Genomic DNA, 18,328 nt, shown 5'->3' with positions numbered 1-18,328 from the left:
GTTAGCAATCGATCCAGCGAATTTTGTTTTGAAGATGTCAACCAAGTATTCATTCATGGAGAGAGCATCTTGGCATGAAATTGAAGTCAATCTCGTTGATGACGATGCTTTACAGTTCATAATGCAATGTGACAACATGCATGTGTTGCATCTGTACGTGGAAGCAAATTCAATTGAGCATAATGTTGGATTTGATGATCCTGAATCTTACGTTCCACATGCATCCGATTCAGGTTTTTATAACCAACCCGGTACGTCTACATATGGTGGTTTCCAGGAGCAAGAATCTTATGTTCCACAGGTTACTGAAGGACTCCGTAATATGAGTTTCGATGATGTATGTGGGCCTTGGGATCAATTTATAAATGTCTCGTCGGAACAAAATAATGTTCCATATTGGCCGAATCCAACATTAGATACGAGTTTTATTAATCTGAACAAAATAATGTTCCATATTGGCCTTGTTTACTTGTGTTTTGTTTCCTGCACTTTTATTAATCTGATACTGATGAAATAAAATAATCTACAATGCTTTAAATAACACTATACTTACGAAATCATAACATTCACACGGTGCAACAACGCAAAATGTACAACAATTGAAATTTTATAGTCACAATTAATGAGCAGAATCATCGTCATAATTAAAATGATACAAATGGCTCCCTGTTCCACAGTCAGGTGGATTGCGTCTTCTCGTCCCTCTACGCAATCCTATATTTTCAGGAATTCTTTCGTTTGAATACTCTGGATAAGTGATAGGGGATATAACATTCCTCTGCGGTCGAGTATCATTCACAACATGCTGATGTCCGACGTTAAGCAAATTCGTGAAACTTTGTGTGTTCGACCAATAAGGAGTCTGAAAATCTGTCTGACCAAACGGACGAAAGTCACCATACCCTGAATCACCGAAAAAATCATGCTGAGTATTAGAGGTTCCTGCAATATTCATTTCACCTGACGTAAAAATCGTAGAGCCTCCTGCAAACCCACTTGGTTGCCCAATCATGTCACTTCTCCCTCCAAATGAAGACTGATGCGAAAACGGAGAAGGCGTACTAAAATTTTGTTGAAAATTAAATTCTCCAACAAAAGTATTGTACGGTTGTGGTTGAAAACCAACGGCAGTAACTGCAGGTGAGATCGAGCGCACAGTTATTCGATTGTACCATTCAAAGTAATCTTCATCAGTTTGCGTCGTTCGCCCGTGTCGCACCCCTTTACAAACATATCTCAGCCTATTATTCCACAACTCAATTGAATTCCTATGATAATCTCTCCAGTTGGTGTTGCGATGTCCTATTCTCGTGATATTATGCATATCGTCATTGTCGACGGCAGACCCTGGAATTGATTGCCGCCTTCGAAATTGTCGCATTACCCGATTAGGACGATGCATCTCCACGATGTCAAAGCAAATAAGGGGACAAACACACCGCCATATTTTGTTGTCTTATGAATCAATAATGGTCTTCACATCTATGTCATTTTTCTTGTATACGCTCCAATTAAACTGCAAAAAAATTATTAAAATTGAATATTAATTTGATGAATAAAAACATAATAGTACTCGGCTATTCACTATTACGTATTAAAATTTTATAATACCTCATTATTATTCATACGATCTAGCGAATCCCTTATAATTCTGACAGAATGTGTTGGCGAATGTGTGTAACTAAACCCATACATCCACCTACAGTTACAAAAAAAATTTATATATCAAGAAAATATACAAGATAAATATGATTTTCACAAAAATAATTTTTAAATATTACCGTGCACCATATGGAGAAACTGGAATTAAAGCATCCGGATCAACGGGAGGTACAACTAATGTTAACCCATCTCGATCGTGATTAACACATTTAATCCTGCTCCATGCCCATATCTGCGTGTAATAATAAAAAAAAATTAAAAAATTTAAACAAAATATCGTGTTAAATAATCACATCACATTAATGATACCTGCAGGATATATAAAGGTCCAGCCATTGTAGACTTCTCTACACGTGTCGCGTTACACAACTCACGATATAGAAACGCTAAAACTGCACTACCCCAACTATAAGACTTCACGTTATCAAGATCTCGTAACAGTTGCAAAAAAATTAGTCTAGCTGCTTGATAATCAGGGAACATTATTCCTCCAATAATCATTAACGCAACACAACGAGTAAATTTCACAACATCTACCTCTGAAGTTTCATCATTGACAAGGTTAGATATACAATGATCATGTAGTGCTGTCATAGACAGATGACCACCTTTCAAATATTTTGATTCTGGCACAAATCCTAACATATCCAAACATATGTGTTGCCATTCCTCCACTTTATGCGACACGTCTACTCCGGTTACTGCTTCACCATCAATTGTCAGACCCCAAATTATTGAAACATCTTGTAGTGTAACTGTTGCTTCACCACATGTAAAGTGAAACGTGTGTGTCTCACGTCTCCAACGTTCAACAAGCGCAGTAATCAAATGATTATCAATAACTTGCGAGCCACATTCTAAAACTCCATAAAAACCCATATGATTTAAATATGACAATACACGCCTGTGTAAGTAATTATTGGTATATAACTTCCAAATCAAATTGTCTGACCTTTTCACTTTGACAATATCATCAACGGTTAACGAAGATACTCTTGATGATATATGGGTCGCCTGTAAATATAGGACACTAAGATCTTCTGGATTTCTATTATCTGCCATTTTTGCAAAATGCTGTAGATCTTCTCAACTTCAAAAAATATTGCATGTAGGAAATGATAAACGAGAGCACCACTGAAGAAGATAAATGGATGAAGAAGATAAATGGATGAAAGAAGAGGACGAGAAGAAGATAAGAATCGAATTGGACGAATCAATAAGGGCCACGTATTGATTGGACGCTCCACGTAGGAGTGTCCGCTGATGAGAAGCGCGGACGCGGATTGAGGTAGTTTTGATACATGTTTTTTTTTTTAAAGTATTTTTGAAAAAAAATTTAAAATTTAAATTAGTTTTAATAAAAACCCTAGTAATATGTATGTGAAGAAGATAGGCGTTTATTTAAATTTGAAGTATATAATCAATGGGTTTAATAATTTTATTTTTCATATTATTTCAAAATTTTCAATGCTGAAACTCAAAAAATATCTGTAATCTTATTTTGTTGTGTGACACCGATTGATCGATTATAGCCCAAGCTATAATATCTATCATCTTAGTGTAACGACAAAGTTTAGCCTAACTATAATATTAATAATTTTATAAAAAGAAATGCCCATGAAGGCGATGTTGGTTTAGATTGTGACATTAAACGACTAACAACTGATTAATATTTAAAGAATACAATATATATATATATATATATATATATATATATATATATATATATATATATATATAACTGTCTATACTTCTGTCGGACCCTTAGAATATCTATCTTAAAGGACACCAAAATATTTAATTTCATAATTACTTTTTTTACCCAACTAAAAATATCTTCAACTCACATCATATTTTATATAGAAAAAAATCTAAAAAAAACTTCCCTTTTAAATCGAATAACTCTTTTAAATTGAAAATAATTTCATGTTAATTGTTTAATATTATTTGATCAAAATAATAATTTTATTTTTCATTATATTTCAAAATTTTCAATGCTGAAAATCATAAAATATCTATAATCTTATTTTATTGTGTGACACCGATTGATCGATTCTAGCCCAGGCTATGATATCTATAATCTTATTATAATGGAAAATTTTAGCCTAGCTATAATATTAATAATTTTATAAAAAGAAAGCCCCATGAAGGCGATTTTGGTTAATAATTATCTTAGACGACACCAAAATATTTTATTCTGTAATTATCTTTGTTACTCGACTAAAAACCTCCTCAAGCCAAATCATATTTTACATAGAAAAAATATAAACAAAACTTTTCTTTTAAATAGAACCACTCTTCTAAATCGAAAATAATTTCATGTTAATTATTTAATATTATTTGATCAAATAAAAAACAATAATAATGTGTGAGCATCTTTTACTAGCACAAAGGATTTGAGGTTGTGATAAATTGGAAAAATTGAAATTTTGGTTTTTTATGTTTGCATCATGATGAATTTTGGCAATCCCCAAAATACTATTTTTTTAATGACAAATTTACTTTATGAAAAAAAATTATAAGAAAAAACTTAATAAAATTAAGAAATGTTGGAACACATAATTTTGGTGTCTGATAGATACAAGATAACCTAACTGATCATCAGTCACGCCGAAACTGAAATCAGATAACCTAACTGATTACCAGTGATGCAGAAACTGAAATCAGATAGCCTAACTGATTGCTAGCCCAAACGGATCAAACTAATAAAGAGACTTCTTAGTTAATTCGAACTGACGTGCTATCACTTGTTACAAAATAGATTCAAAGACCTTTTTCAATCAGTGATTAAGGATCAGAACCTGAAGTCATATAGCTTTTGATTATACCAATTAGTCTTAACGATCAGAGTGACAAGTTCTGTCAGAAGCCAACTGATACCAAAAAAGACGATGAATGGGTATCAAGTACATCTGCAGTCATGAACATATATTTTTTGTACAGGTTACCGTTGAAGATTGAGACTCTATATGGGATTGGTTGAAACAAGCCTAAACAGTTCTTGTTGACGTAAAAAGAAAACGCCCAAAAAATCTTTGTCAGATATATCACAATCAAATCAAAGAAGAAACAAAAATTTATTGATTATTTTATCTGTTCATTTCAAGGATCGTATTGGTGCACAAATTCTTCTGTGTAAATCAGATAAACTGTAAGCAAGGAACTCCAGTGCTCTAAGTTTTCTGTTTCACTAAGAGTTTCAGTTTGGCAGTGTTAAGTCCTAACTGAAGTAGGTAATTCAAAATCACTTGTAATTACCAAATTCTTTCAGTACAAACCTTCTTTGAGGAAGAAGGGAAGAAGGGGTGACGTAAGAGTGTTGAATTCTCCGAACATCCATAAACATTCTTGCGTTCATTTATCATTCAGTCTATCTTCTATTAATTTCCCAATTGAATAGGCTTTTGTTCAAATCAGTTTCAATAAGTTTTCTTCCGCACAGTTGATACTGATAGACTTGCTGAAAACTCTATTGAAAAGAAGAAAGTTTCAACATTATTAACACAATCAAAACTAATGGAAGAAAATTTATTCACCCCCTCCAAATTTCTTATCTCGATCCTGACAAGTGGTATCAGAGCGGGTCATTCTTGTCCCTGAACAAAAATTAATCATGGCATCATTCAGTAAGATTCCAATGTTTTCCAAAGAATATTTTGATTATTGGAAGATCAGAATGTAGGTTCACTTAGTTGCACAATACGATGATATGTGGACTAACATCACAAGATGGACCAATGAAGATAATGAAGATAAATATAGTTGTAGCCATCACTGAGGGTGCTACTTAAATGCTAGAAAAACCAAGAAATAAATAGACAAACGATGATAAGAAGAAAGCAAATATTGACAACATGAACAAAGAAATCTTATATAAAACACTTGACAAAAACAAATTCAACAAGATCAAAATGTGCAAGATAGCCAAAGAAATATGCGAAAAGTTGATCCAGTTGTATGAAGGAAATGAGCAAACCAGAGAAAATAAGCTCTCTGTGACCATACAAAAATTGGACAACATCAAGATGAAGCCTGGAGAATCTATGTTTGATTTTGATGAAAGAGTCAGCGGGATTATAATAGAACTCACTACACTTGGAAAGGTGTACAACAACCTAGAAGTGATTCTTAAAGTAATGAGAGGACTACCAAAAGAATGGGACGTGAAGACAGTAGCTATGCGTGAATCAAAAGATCTGAACACCATGGAGCTACATGACTTATTTGTATACTTGAAAGCCTATGAATTTGAATTACAAACTAGGAAAGATGATTAACCTGCTACTCAGTTGACTAAAGATTTAACTGCGGTGAAACTAGAACCATCAGTTTCAAATGAAAAGTAAGCGGGAGAGGAGAAGTCTAGTTTGGAGCAAATGATGTCTAAGTTCATCTCATCTACCGAAACTAGACTACAGAACCAGGATGCATCGATAAAGGGGCTAGATAAGATAGGACAGTTAGCGAACATGATTTCTAGTAAAGATCCGGAAACCTTGCCAAGCAACACTGAGACTAATCCGAAAGAGTAAGTGAAGGCTATAGCATTGAGGAATGGAAAGGTGCTTGAAAAAGATGGGAAGGAAGAATGGGAGCCAAGAGAGGGAGCGACTGACACGTCCACAGGTAAGTCTTCTAACTCTACACTCACACTCACTACACAATCTAAAATTGTTATCCTTCCATCTTTTCCTGCAGCATTGAAAAAAGTGAAAAATAGATGCACAATTCGGTAAGTTCTTATAAGTATTCAAGAAATTGCACATTAATATTCCCTTTGCTGATGCTTTTATGTAAATGTCGAGCTATAATAAATTTCTGAAAGACGTCTTAGCTAATAAGAGGAAGTTAGAGGATCACATGACGATAAACTTGAATCAGAATTGCTCTGAATTGGTACAAAACAAGATCCCACCAAAACTAAAAGACCCAAGAAGTTTTTCTATTCCTTGGTGATGGGTGATGTTGTTTTTCATAAAGCTTTATGTGATCGGTGCGAGTAAAAATCTTATCCATTTATCTGTATTCAGTAAACTCGGATTAGGAGAGCCTAAGACAACAAGAATGTCCTTACATCTAGCAGATAGATCTGTCAAATATCCGCGAGGAGTCATAGAGAACGTGTTGGTAAAGGTGGAAAAATTTATATTCCTGCAGATTTTGTGGTGCTAGACATGGAGGAGGATATGGAGATGACTTTAATTCTGGGGAGACCATTCCTTGCGACTGGCATGACATTGATTGATGTTCAAGAAGGGAAGTTGAGATTTAGAGTGGGAGAGGAAGAAGTTACTTTTGATGTCTTTAATTCTCTTAAGCACACACTGCGGACTGATGATTGTTTTAGAATTGATGTTGTGGATTCACATGTGTGTAATTTTGTGCAGGATGCTATGAAGGACCCATTGGAAGCCACTCTCACTACTGAATTGAAGGAGGATGACATGGACGAAGAAAGAGCAGAAATAATGGCATATTTTAATGCCAACCGTCCATGGAGGAAGCCAATAAGAATGAGATTTGAGGATTTGGGAGACCGAAGAGACTTAACTCCTCCGAAGTCAAGCATTGAGGAACCACCAACACTTGAGCTCAAGCCACTACCTCTGCACCTAAAGTACGTATACCTAGGTGAGAATAACAATTTACCTTTCATTATTTCTGCTGCTTTGACAGATGCAATGGAGGGAGAACTGCTGAAAGTTCTTAAAGATCACAAGAAGGCGTTTGCCTGGAAGGTGGCAGACATCAAAGGAATAAGTCCATCAATCTGCATGCACAAAATCCTGATGGAGGATAAGTATTCACCCCTTGTGCAACCACAGAGACGACTCAATCCAAAGATGCAAGAGGTGGTGAAGGCTGAAACTATCAAGCTTCTCGATGCAAGTATTATCTTCCTATCTCTGATAGATCATGGGTAAGCCATGTTCAATGTGTGCCTAAGAAAGGTGGGATTACTGTGATCACTAATGAAAAGAATGAAATTATTCCCACTAGGACTGTTATGGGGTGGAGAGTCTGTATTGATTATAGGAAATTGAATGATGCAACCCGTAAGGACCATATTCCCCTCCCTTTTATTGATCAGATGTTAGAGAGACTAGCAGGGCATGTGTAAGGCTCGAGAATGATCAACTGGCATTGGTGCTAGACTCGTAGAGGTAAGAATGCATGATGTTTAAATGAGATTTTTGAAGGAATGGCCGAAGTTACACTGCACCAGCGGTGCTAAGACTACCGCACCCGCGGTGTAGGTGACAGAAATTGGTGAATTTGTGCGAACAGACACCGCACCCGCGGTGCTAGCACGACCGCACCCGCGGTGTGAGACCGCACCCGCGGTCATGTAAGGACCGCACCCGCGGTCTAGGTGCAACATTTTTTGATGAATTCGCCGTGAGCATAGCGCACCAGCGCTCTTGAGTTGCCGCACCCGCGGTCTGCATGCGAGATTGCCACCTTTGTTTCTCCACTTGACACATGGCATGGTATATATATAGTTTGGAATGACACTTCATTCTTCATGCCTTCAGCATCTGAATCGAGAGTTTCCATGGCTTAACTTCAAGTTCTTCATCCTTTAGAAATTATCTTGTGCAAGATTTAGAGATCCGATTTTAATTCCGAGACCGGATTTGTGTTCCTCTCTTTGAAGGCTACAAGAGGATGTAAGTATTGTTCATTTACAGCATGTTTCGAAAATTATGTGTTGGAAGAATTCAGATTTGACATAGATTATGTGTTCTTGATATACTAAGCATCGTAGAAACGTAAACGGATCGAATTTCAGACGCCGTATGCTATACGTTCGATTTTCCAGCATGTGTGGATCGAGTAGATACAGATTTCAGTATGTATGTTGATGTTTAGATGAGATTATGAGTATTGAGGTTAATCGATTATTGTGATGTTGAGATTGAGGTATCGGTATTGAGAATTACGCCGTTATGCCGTCGATTTGTACCGAGATTTATTATTGATTTGTATATATGATTCTTTGAGTTAGAGATTGATATGGTGTGTCTACACATTGCCGTTTCAGATTTGAGGTGACAGGTTTGACATTTGATTCGAGATCTCGACAGACAGTGCGACAAGAAAGGTATAATTCATGTGGTCACGGGATTGCACAACTCGATTCAGATTTGATACGAGTTTCCCTAAATCACATACTAGATTGTTATTACATTGATTATGTAATGCCTTGTTTATGGATTTATATTCGAGTCCTGAGATAGGAGAGATTGGCAGACTTGCCAAAACTAGACGTTTCGGTGTATCGTCGCATAGTAGTAGATTTGCTCTATGTGTAGACCCTCGATACAGAGTTGACCGAAGTCTAGGAATAAGACGTACCGTTGCCCCGAGTGGGTGGGTAGGTAACAGACCGTCTTATTCACACCGGGATCCCTAGATTAGAAAAGAGTCGAGTCAAGATGTGAATTGTAGAATACAGATTTGTATTCTACTACATGTTTAGATGTATATTCATGTTACTTGATTTATGTTATGCATTGTACATGATTATGACATTGCATGCATCCATGTTTTATACTGGGATATGTTCTCACCGGAGTTATCCGGCTGTTGTCGTGTCTGTATGTGTGCATGGCAACAGGTGGGGCAGGATCGGGGTCGCGAGCTAGATGAGAGATGATGATAGCGTGGAGATCTCGGGCATTGCAGATTACTAGTGTTTCCTTATGAAACTTGTACTACTTATGTTTGTATTTGAGATTCGAACACTAGTGTATGATTGTACTAGACAGATATGTATGTACATTATGTTGTTTATTTCAGTTAATGATATGTTATGCTTTATCTATACATTAGAATTAATGTTAAAAGCAAATTTTTGACCCACATTTTCGAACAAAGATCCAATTAAATCCCAAAAGAATTGAGTTAGAGCCCGGGTCCCCACAACAGGTGGTATCAGAGCTGTAGGTTCTGTAGACTGAGATAGAGTAGAATGAGCGGGGTAGATCGAGTCATCTTCCTTGCTTTTGAGATGCTAGCATGCTTTATTGCTTTCCCTATTATTGTATGTGTTGTATTATCTGAATTGATTTACAGCATTTCAAGCCTGAATCAGAACCGATTCTCGATCAGAGGTATATGATCAGAGGAGGGCTGAGACAGATGATATTGGTTGAGTACTAATCAGTTTTATGATCAGATTAATGCCGCCTAGACGAGTGCCACAGCCAGAGCAGGGTAGCACATCCGGTGCACAGATGGATGTCACCGCTACGCCGATGGAGACCTTATTGAAAAGATTTCAGTCTTTTCATCCGCCTACCCTGAAGGGCACAGAGAGTGCAGTAGAGTGCGAGAGCTGGCTCGATGATATCGAGATGTTGTTTGAGTCTTTGGCTTACACTGATGAGCGACGTGTGAAGCTGATAGGGCATCAGATGCAAGAGGTTGCCAAGAGCTGGTGGTTGACGACGAAGAGAGCCTTGGAGCACCGAGGCATTGATATCACGTGGAAAGTCTTCAAAGACGAGTTCTATCAGCGCTTCTTTCCCGTTTCCTACCGGAAAGATAAGGGAGCTGAATTTGCGAATCTGAAGCAGGGACAGTGGAACATCGAGGAGTATGTTGCTAAATTTTCTGCATTGCTACGATTTGCACCGCATGTGGCCGGAAACGACGAGGCAGTGGCCGATCAATTCATCAACGGGCTGAATCCCGATGTCTTTACTTTGGTGAACACGGGCCGGCCTAGTACTTTTTCAGAGGCACTGAACCGAGCGAAGGGAGCCGAGGCTGGCTTGATTAGGCAGCGAGGAGCTTCCTACGGTGTTCAGGGGCAGAGACCGCCACAGTCCATGACCGTACAATTTCCACCACCTCCTCCTCGTTTTGACAGCGGAGCTAGTGGTAGTGGCAAGAAGGAATTTCTGAAGGCTAAGGGCAAACAATTTAAGAAATCTGGGAACAGTTCATCGAGTTCGAGTGGATCTCGACGGAGAGGTCAGGGGTCAGAGTATAGTGGCGCATATTGTGGTTCGTGCGGGGGGCGACATGCGACGGAGCAATGTCAAGGAGTTCTGGGACGCTGCAACATCTGTAAGCAACAGGGACACTTCGCCAGAGTTTGTCCCCAGAGAGGTGCATCACGATTCCAGAGCACAGGATCATCAGCACCAGCGCCACAGATGGAGAGACAGGCATCCTCTGTACACTCCTTTCAGCCACCCTCCACACAGACACAGCAGAGGCCAGGAGGTAGTCAGACGGTGAGTCAGCCTCCTCGACAGCAGGCACGTGTTTTTGCCCTGACAGAGGAACAGGCGCAGGAGGCGCCAGATGACGTCATTGCAGGTAACTGTTTTCTTTGCGGTTATCCTGCATATGTGTTGATAGACACAGGGGCATCTCATACATTTATCTCTGAACATTTTGCATTGAGACATTCATTGCCTGTTGAGTCGTTGTCGACAGTAGTGTCTATAGCTTCTCCGTTGAGAAGTGGTTTGATATCTGTGACTACTGTTAGACACTGTATGCTTCAGTTTGAGGGGCATGAGATTGATCTTGATTGTGTAGTACTTGGTTTAGCTGATTTTGACTGTATAGTTGGTATAGACATGTTGACCAAGTACAGGGCCACGGTAGATTGTTTCCACAAGATTGTCAGATTCAGACCCGAAATGACAGACGAGTGGAAATTTTACGGCAAGGGTTCCAGATCTCGGATTCCCTTAGTATCTACTCTGACTATGAGTAGATTGCTTCAGAGAGGAGCAGAGGGCTTTCTCGTATATTCAGTAGATCTACTGAAGACGAGCCCAGCATTGGCAGATCTGCCAGTGGTTTGCGAGTTTGCAGATGTTTTTCCTGATGAGATTCCAGGGTTGCCTCCGGTTCGAGAGGTTGATTTCAGCATAGATCTTATGCCCGGTTCTGTTCCTATTTCGAGAGCTCCATATAGGATGGCACCGATAGAGCTGAAAGAGTTGAAAGCACAGTTGGAAGATCTTTTGTCCAAGGGATATATCAGACCTAGTGTATCTCCTTGGGGTGCTCCGGTGCTTTTCGTTCGAAAGAAAGATGGTTCGATGCGACTGTGTATTGATTATAGGCAGCTGAATAAGGCAACAGTGAAGAACAAGTATCCTTTGCCTCGCATCGACGACTTATTTGACCAGTTACAGGGATCTTCTGTATATTCGAAAATCGATTTGAGATCAGGGTATCATCAGCTCCGAGTTAGAGACGTTGATATTCCGAAGACTGCATTCCGAACCAGGTATGGACATTACGAGTTTGTTGTTATGCCTTTCGGTTTGACGAATGCACCTGCGGTGTTTATGAGTTTGATGAACCGCATTTTTCAGAGATATTTAGATGATTTTGTGATTGTGTTTATTGACGACATTTTGGTGTATTCGAAGAGTTTGACTGAGCATGCAGATCATCTGAGAATTATATTGAAGACTTTGAGGAATGAGCGGTTGTATGCCAAACTGTCCAAGTGTGAATTCTGGTTGCGACAGGTTGTCTTCTTGGGGCATATTATATCTGGAGATGGTATTGCGGTAGATCCGAGTAAAGTTGAGACTGTTATCAATTGGCCGAGACCGAATTCTGTGCCTGAGATACGCAGTTTCATGGGTCTAGCCGGGTATTATCGTCGTTTTATTCGAGATTTCTCCAGTATAGCGAAGCCTATCACCCAGTTGACCCAGAAGAATATGCCATTTGTGTGGTCCGAAGATTGTGAAACCAGTTTTGTAGAGCTGAAGAAGAGGCTGACTAGTGCGCCTGTCTTGACGATTCCTGCAGGTACAGGTGAGTTCGTTGTATATTGTGATGCATCTCACAGAGGGCTTGGATGTGTTCTTATGCAGCGAGGGCACGTGATAGCATACGCCTCTAGACAGCTGAAGCCACACGAGACTCGTTATCCGATTCATGATCTTGAATTGGCGGCGATTGTGTTTGCACTTAAGATCTGGCGTCATTACCTATATGGCGAGAAATTTGAGATCTATTCCGATCATAAGAGCTTGAAGTATCTCTTTTCTCAGTCAGAGTTGAACATGAGGCAGCGACGATGGCTTGATCTGCTGAAAGATTTTGATTGCGAGATCAAGTACCATCCAGGGAAGTCGAATGCAGCGGCAGACGCCTTGAGTCGAAAATTATGTGCTCTTTCCTTGTCGACAGTAGGTGTATCGAGTTTAGTAGAAGATTGTTGTTTGTCTGGATTGACATTTAATACAGAGAGTAGACCGTTGCGACTTGCTGCGATTCAGATTGAGCCAGACTTGATTTCGAGGATCAAAGAAGCACAAAGAACTGATCCGAGTGTGCAGAGATCGATTGATATGGTCAGAGCTGGTCATATATCAGAATATCAGGTTAGAGATTCTGTTCTGTATGTGCATAACCGTCTAGTGGTGCCAGATGTTTCAGATTTGAGACGACAGATCATGTCGGAGGCACATTGTAGTCGGTTCAGCATTCATCCTGGAGGCAGGAAGATGTACAATGACTTGAAGACACAATTCTGGTGGAAACAGATGAAGACAGACATTGCAGAATTTGTGTCTAGATGTCTGAATTGCCAACAGGTGAAGGCAGAGAGAAAGAAGCCCGGAGGTTTACTTCAGAGTTTGTCTGTTCCTGAATGGAAATGGGACCACATTTCCATGGATTTCGTGACGAAGTTACCTCGATCTTCGCGGGGCTGTGACGCGATTTGGGTTTTGATAGACAGACTGACCAAATCAGCGTGCTTTATTCCGTACCGGATGATCTATCGACATGATCAGATGGCCGAGTTGTATGTCAGAGAGGTCGTCAGATTGCACGGTGTGCCGAAGTCGATCGTATCAGATCGAGATCCACGATTCACTTCTCACTTTTGGCACAGCTTGCAACAGGCTTTGGGTACGACTTTACACCTGAGCACTGCTTATCATCCCCAGACAGACGGACAGTCAGAGCGGACTATCCAGACTTTAGAAGATATGCTGAGAGCTGTAGTACTAGACTTTGGTACTAGTTGGCAGGATTCATTGCCGTTGTGTGAGTTTTCATACAACAACAGCTATCAGACGAGCATAGAGATGGCACCGTTCGAAGCTTTATACGGAAAGAAGTGCAGATCTCCGTTGTACTGGGATGATATTTCTGAGGTACCAGAATTGGGGCCTGATATGATTCGTGCGATGACTGAGAAAGTGAAGATCATTCAGAAGAGAATGAAGACGGCACAGGATAGGCAAGCGAAGTACGCCAATATCAGACGTAGACCGTTAGTATTTGAACAGGGAGACAAAGTATTTTTGAAGATTTCACCTTTCAGAGGCGTTGTCAGATTTGGCAAGCGAGGAAAGTTGTCTCCTAGATACGTCGGTCCGTATGAGATTCTTGAAAAGATTGGCGATCGAGCTTACAGACTTGCTCTTCCTCCTTCATTATCTGATATACATGACGTTTTTCATGTATCGATGCTTCGCAGATATATGCCAGATGAGTCTCATGTCATTCAGCCTGACGAAGCCGAGTTAGATCAGACTTTGAGCTACGTCGAGCAACCGATACAGATTCTGGATCGGAAGGAAAAGAAGCTTAGAACCAAGACCATTCCACTTGTGAAGGTTCAATGGAGTCGTCATGGCATCGAGGAAGCAACTTGGGAGACAGAGTCTGAGATGAGACAGAGGCATCCCGAGTTATTCTTATGAGGTGAGTCTTTCTTCCCATTGTGACTTTACAGTTTTGTATATAATTGCATGATTACTTGCTTATGAGTTCGAGGACGAACTCTTATCTGAGAGGGGGGGAAATGTAAGGCTCGAGAATGATCAACTGGCATTGGTGCTAGACTCGTAGAGGTAAGAATGCATGATGTTTAAATGAGATTTTTGAAGGAATGGCCGAAGTTACACTGCACCAGCGGTGCTAAGACTACCGCACCCGCGGTGTAGGTGACAGAAATTGGTGAATTTGTGCGAACAGACACCGCACCCGCGGTGCTAGCACGACCGCACCCGCGGTGTGAGACCGCACCCGCGGTCATGTAAGGACCGCACCCGCGGTCTAGGTGCAACATTTTTTGATGAATTCGCCGTGAGCATAGCGCACCAGCGCTCTTGAGTTGCCGCACCCGCGGTCTGCATGCGAGATTGCCACCTTTGTTTCTCCACTTGACACATGGCATGGTATATATATAGTTTGGAATGACACTTCATTCTTCATGTCTTCAGCATCTGAATCGAGAGTTTCCATGGCTTAACTTCAAGTTCTTCATCCTTTAGAAATTATCTTGTGCAAGATTTAGAGATCCGATTTTAATTCCGAGACCGGATTTGTGTTCCTCTCTTTGAAGGCTACAAGAGGATGTAAGTATTGTTCATTTACAGCATGTTTCGAAAATTATGTGTTGGAAGAATTCAGATTTGACATAGATTATGTGTTCTTGATATACTAAGCATCGTAGAAACGTAAACGGATCGAATTTCAGACGCCGTATGCTATACGTTCGATTTTCCAGCATGTGTGGATCGAGTAGATACAGATTTCAGTATGTATGTTGATGTTTAGATGAGATTATGAGTATTGAGGTTAATCGATTATTGTGATGTTGAGATTGAGGTATCGGTATTGAGAATTACGCCGTTATGCCGTCGATTTGTACCGAGATTTATTATTGATTTGTATATATGATTCTTTGAGTTAGAGATTGATATGGTGTGTCTACACATTGCCGTTTCAGATTTGAGGTGACAGGTTTGACATTTGATTCGAGATCTCGACAGACAGTGCGACAAGAAAGGTATAATTCATGTGGTCACGGGATTGCACAACTCGATTCAGATTTGATACGAGTTTCCCTAAATCACATACTAGATTGTTATTACATTGATTATGTAATGCCTTGTTTATGGATTTATATTCGAGTCCTGAGATAGGAGAGATTGGCAGACTTGCCAAAACTAGACGTTTCGGTGTATCGTCGCATAGTAGTAGATTTGCTCTATGTGTAGACCCTCGATACAGAGTTGACCGAAGTCTAGGAATAAGACGTACCGTTGCCCCGAGTGGGTGGGTAGGTAACAGACCGTCTTATTCACACCGGGATCCCTAGATTAGAAAAGAGTCGAGTCAAGATGTGAATTGTAGAATACAGATTTGTATTCTACTACATGTTTAGATGTATATTCATGTTACTTGATTTATGTTATGCATTGTACATGATTATGACATTGCATGCATCCATGTTTTATACTGGGATATGTTCTCACCGGAGTTATCCGGCTGTTGTCGTGTCTGTATGTGTGCATGGCAACAGGTGGGGCAGGATCGGGGTCGCGAGCTAGATGAGAGATGATGATAGCGTGGAGATCTCGGGCATTGCAGATTACTAGTGTTTCCTTATGAAACTTGTACTACTTATGTTTGTATTTGAGATTCGAACACTAGTGTATGATTGTACTAGACAGATATGTATGTACATTATGTTGTTTATTTCAGTTAATGATATGTTATGCTTTATCTATACATTAGAATTAATGTTAAAAGCAAATTTTTGACCCACATTTTCGAACAAAGATCCAATTAAATCCCAAAAGAATTGAGTTAGAGCCCGGGTCCCCACAGCATGAATTTTACTGTTTTCTAGATGGGTATTCGGGGTATAATCAAATCACTATTGCACCTGCGGACCAAGAGAAAACCATGTTCACTTGTCCTTATGGCACTTTTTCTTTCCGTTGTATGCCTTTCGGTCTTGCAATTCCCCTGCTACTTTTCAGCGATGCATGACTGCTATATTCCATGATATGATTGAAACTTTTCTTGAAATAATTATGGATGACTTTTCTATCTTTGATGCAACGTTTGATGAGTGTTTGCAGAATTTGAACTCAGTGTTGAGGAGATGCGGGACGAATCTGGTGCTGAATTGGGAGAAGTGCCACTTCATGGTTCAAGAGGGTATTGTGCTAGGGAAAAATATTTGGAACAAGGGATTGAATTGGACAAAGCTAAAGTGGAAGTCATCAAGAACCTACCACCATCGGCTTCAATAAACGGAGTTAGAAGTTTTCAAGGACATGTCGGGTTCTATCGGCGTTTCATTAGAGATTTTTCAAAAATTGCAAAGCCTCTATCGTCCTTACTCATGAAAGATGTACCATTTGACTTTAACTCTGATTGCCAGCAGGCATATGAGAACCTGAAGGAACGCTTGGTGACAGCCCCTATACTGTTAGCACCGCATGCCTTTTGAGGTAATGTGTGACGCCAATGATACTACAGTTGGTGTTGTCCTAGGCCAAAGGCAGAATAAAGTATTTCACACCATATAATATGCAAGTAAGACTTTAGATGAAGCTGAATTAAATTATGTAACCACTAAAAAGAATTACTTGTAGTAGTATTTGCACTAGATAAGTTTCACTCATACCTTTTTTTGTCAAAAGTCATTGTCTTTACTGACCACTCTGCCCTTAAATATCTTCTTGCTAAGAAAGATGCCAAACCACGATTGCTTATGTTGATCTTACTTCTTCAAGGCTTTGACCTCAAAATAAAAGATAAAAAAGGTGTAGAGATCATCTTTCAAGGCTTGAGCCTGTTAGCAAAAGAAAGAAATTCTTTTCGGACGTGAAATATTATTTTTGGGAGGAACTTTTTTTGTTCAAAATCTTTGCAGATTCCATGATACAGAGATGTGTGGTGGAAGAAGAGATGAGATTGATTCTCAATCATCGTCATGACCACCAGGAAGGTGGTCATTTTAGACCCACACGAACGGCATCCAAGGTACTCGAATGTGGCTTTTATTGGCCAACTCTATTTAAAGATGAACGTTCATTTGTCCTCTCTTGTGATAGATGCCAACGCACATGTAACATTTTTAATCGTCATGAGATGCCTTTAAATAATATTATCGAGTGCGAAGTTTTTGATGTCTGGGGGATAGATTTCATGGGACCGTTTCCAACCTCTTCCACGAAAAAATACATTTTGGTTGCGGTTGACTATGCTTCCAAATGGGTAGAGGCAGAATCATATGCCACAAATGATCCTCAAGTGGTGCTGAAATTATTAAAGAAAAACTTTTTCAACAGATTTGGAACACCTCGAGCGATCATTAGTGGTCAAGGTGAGGTGTCGAATCGCGAGAACAAGAGGATTCTGGAGAAGGTTGTGGGGATAAATCGAAAGGAATGGTCGTTGAGGTTAGATGACGCGCTTTGGGCATATAGGAGTTCTTTTAAGACACCTATAGGGACGACACCATATAGGATACTTTTTGGAAAGGCGTGTCATTTACCTGTTGTGTTAGAACATTGAGCGTATTGGGCAACAAAAGCACTGAATCTTGATTTTGTTCTTGCAGGTGAACACAGGTTGCTCCAGTTGGACCAATTGGAAGAATTCAGAGGTCAAGCCTATGACTTGGCATTGACCTACAAGGAGCGTACAAATTAAGCACACGACAAACGCATATTGCCAAGGGAATTCGAAAAAGTTGAAGCGGTGCTGCTGTACAACTCCAAGTATGTCTGTTTCCTGGCAAAATCAAGTCAAGGTAGACGGGTCCATACATGATCACCAAAGTGTTCCCCTCGGAAGCAATAACTTTGAGAGATGGAAAAAATGAGCCGTTCACATTTAATGCTCAACGACTGAAGCA

General features: G+C 39.8%; 1 protein-coding gene across 1 annotated transcript; it reads left to right on the top strand.

Moving 5' to 3' along the window:
- Positions 1 to 6,216: 6,216 nt before the first annotated feature.
- LOC140817819 (uncharacterized) lies at positions 6,217 to 17,985 on the top strand. The gene is made up of 4 exons (XM_073177607.1): positions 6,217 to 6,288; positions 7,050 to 7,551; positions 16,542 to 16,876; positions 17,356 to 17,985. The coding sequence occupies exons 1-4, from the start codon at positions 6,217 to 6,219 to the stop codon at positions 17,983 to 17,985; spliced, it is 1,539 nt and encodes a 512-aa protein (XP_073033708.1).
- The last annotated feature ends 343 nt before the right edge of the window (positions 17,986 to 18,328 follow it).

The sequence above is a fragment of the Primulina eburnea genome, chromosome 17 (genome assembly GCF_022965805.1).
Source record: "Primulina eburnea isolate SZY01 chromosome 17, ASM2296580v1, whole genome shotgun sequence".
Lineage (NCBI taxonomy): Eukaryota > Viridiplantae > Streptophyta > Magnoliopsida > Lamiales > Gesneriaceae > Primulina > Primulina eburnea.
Note: the sequence above shows the minus strand (reverse complement) of the source record. Positions and strands in the feature narration are given on the sequence as shown.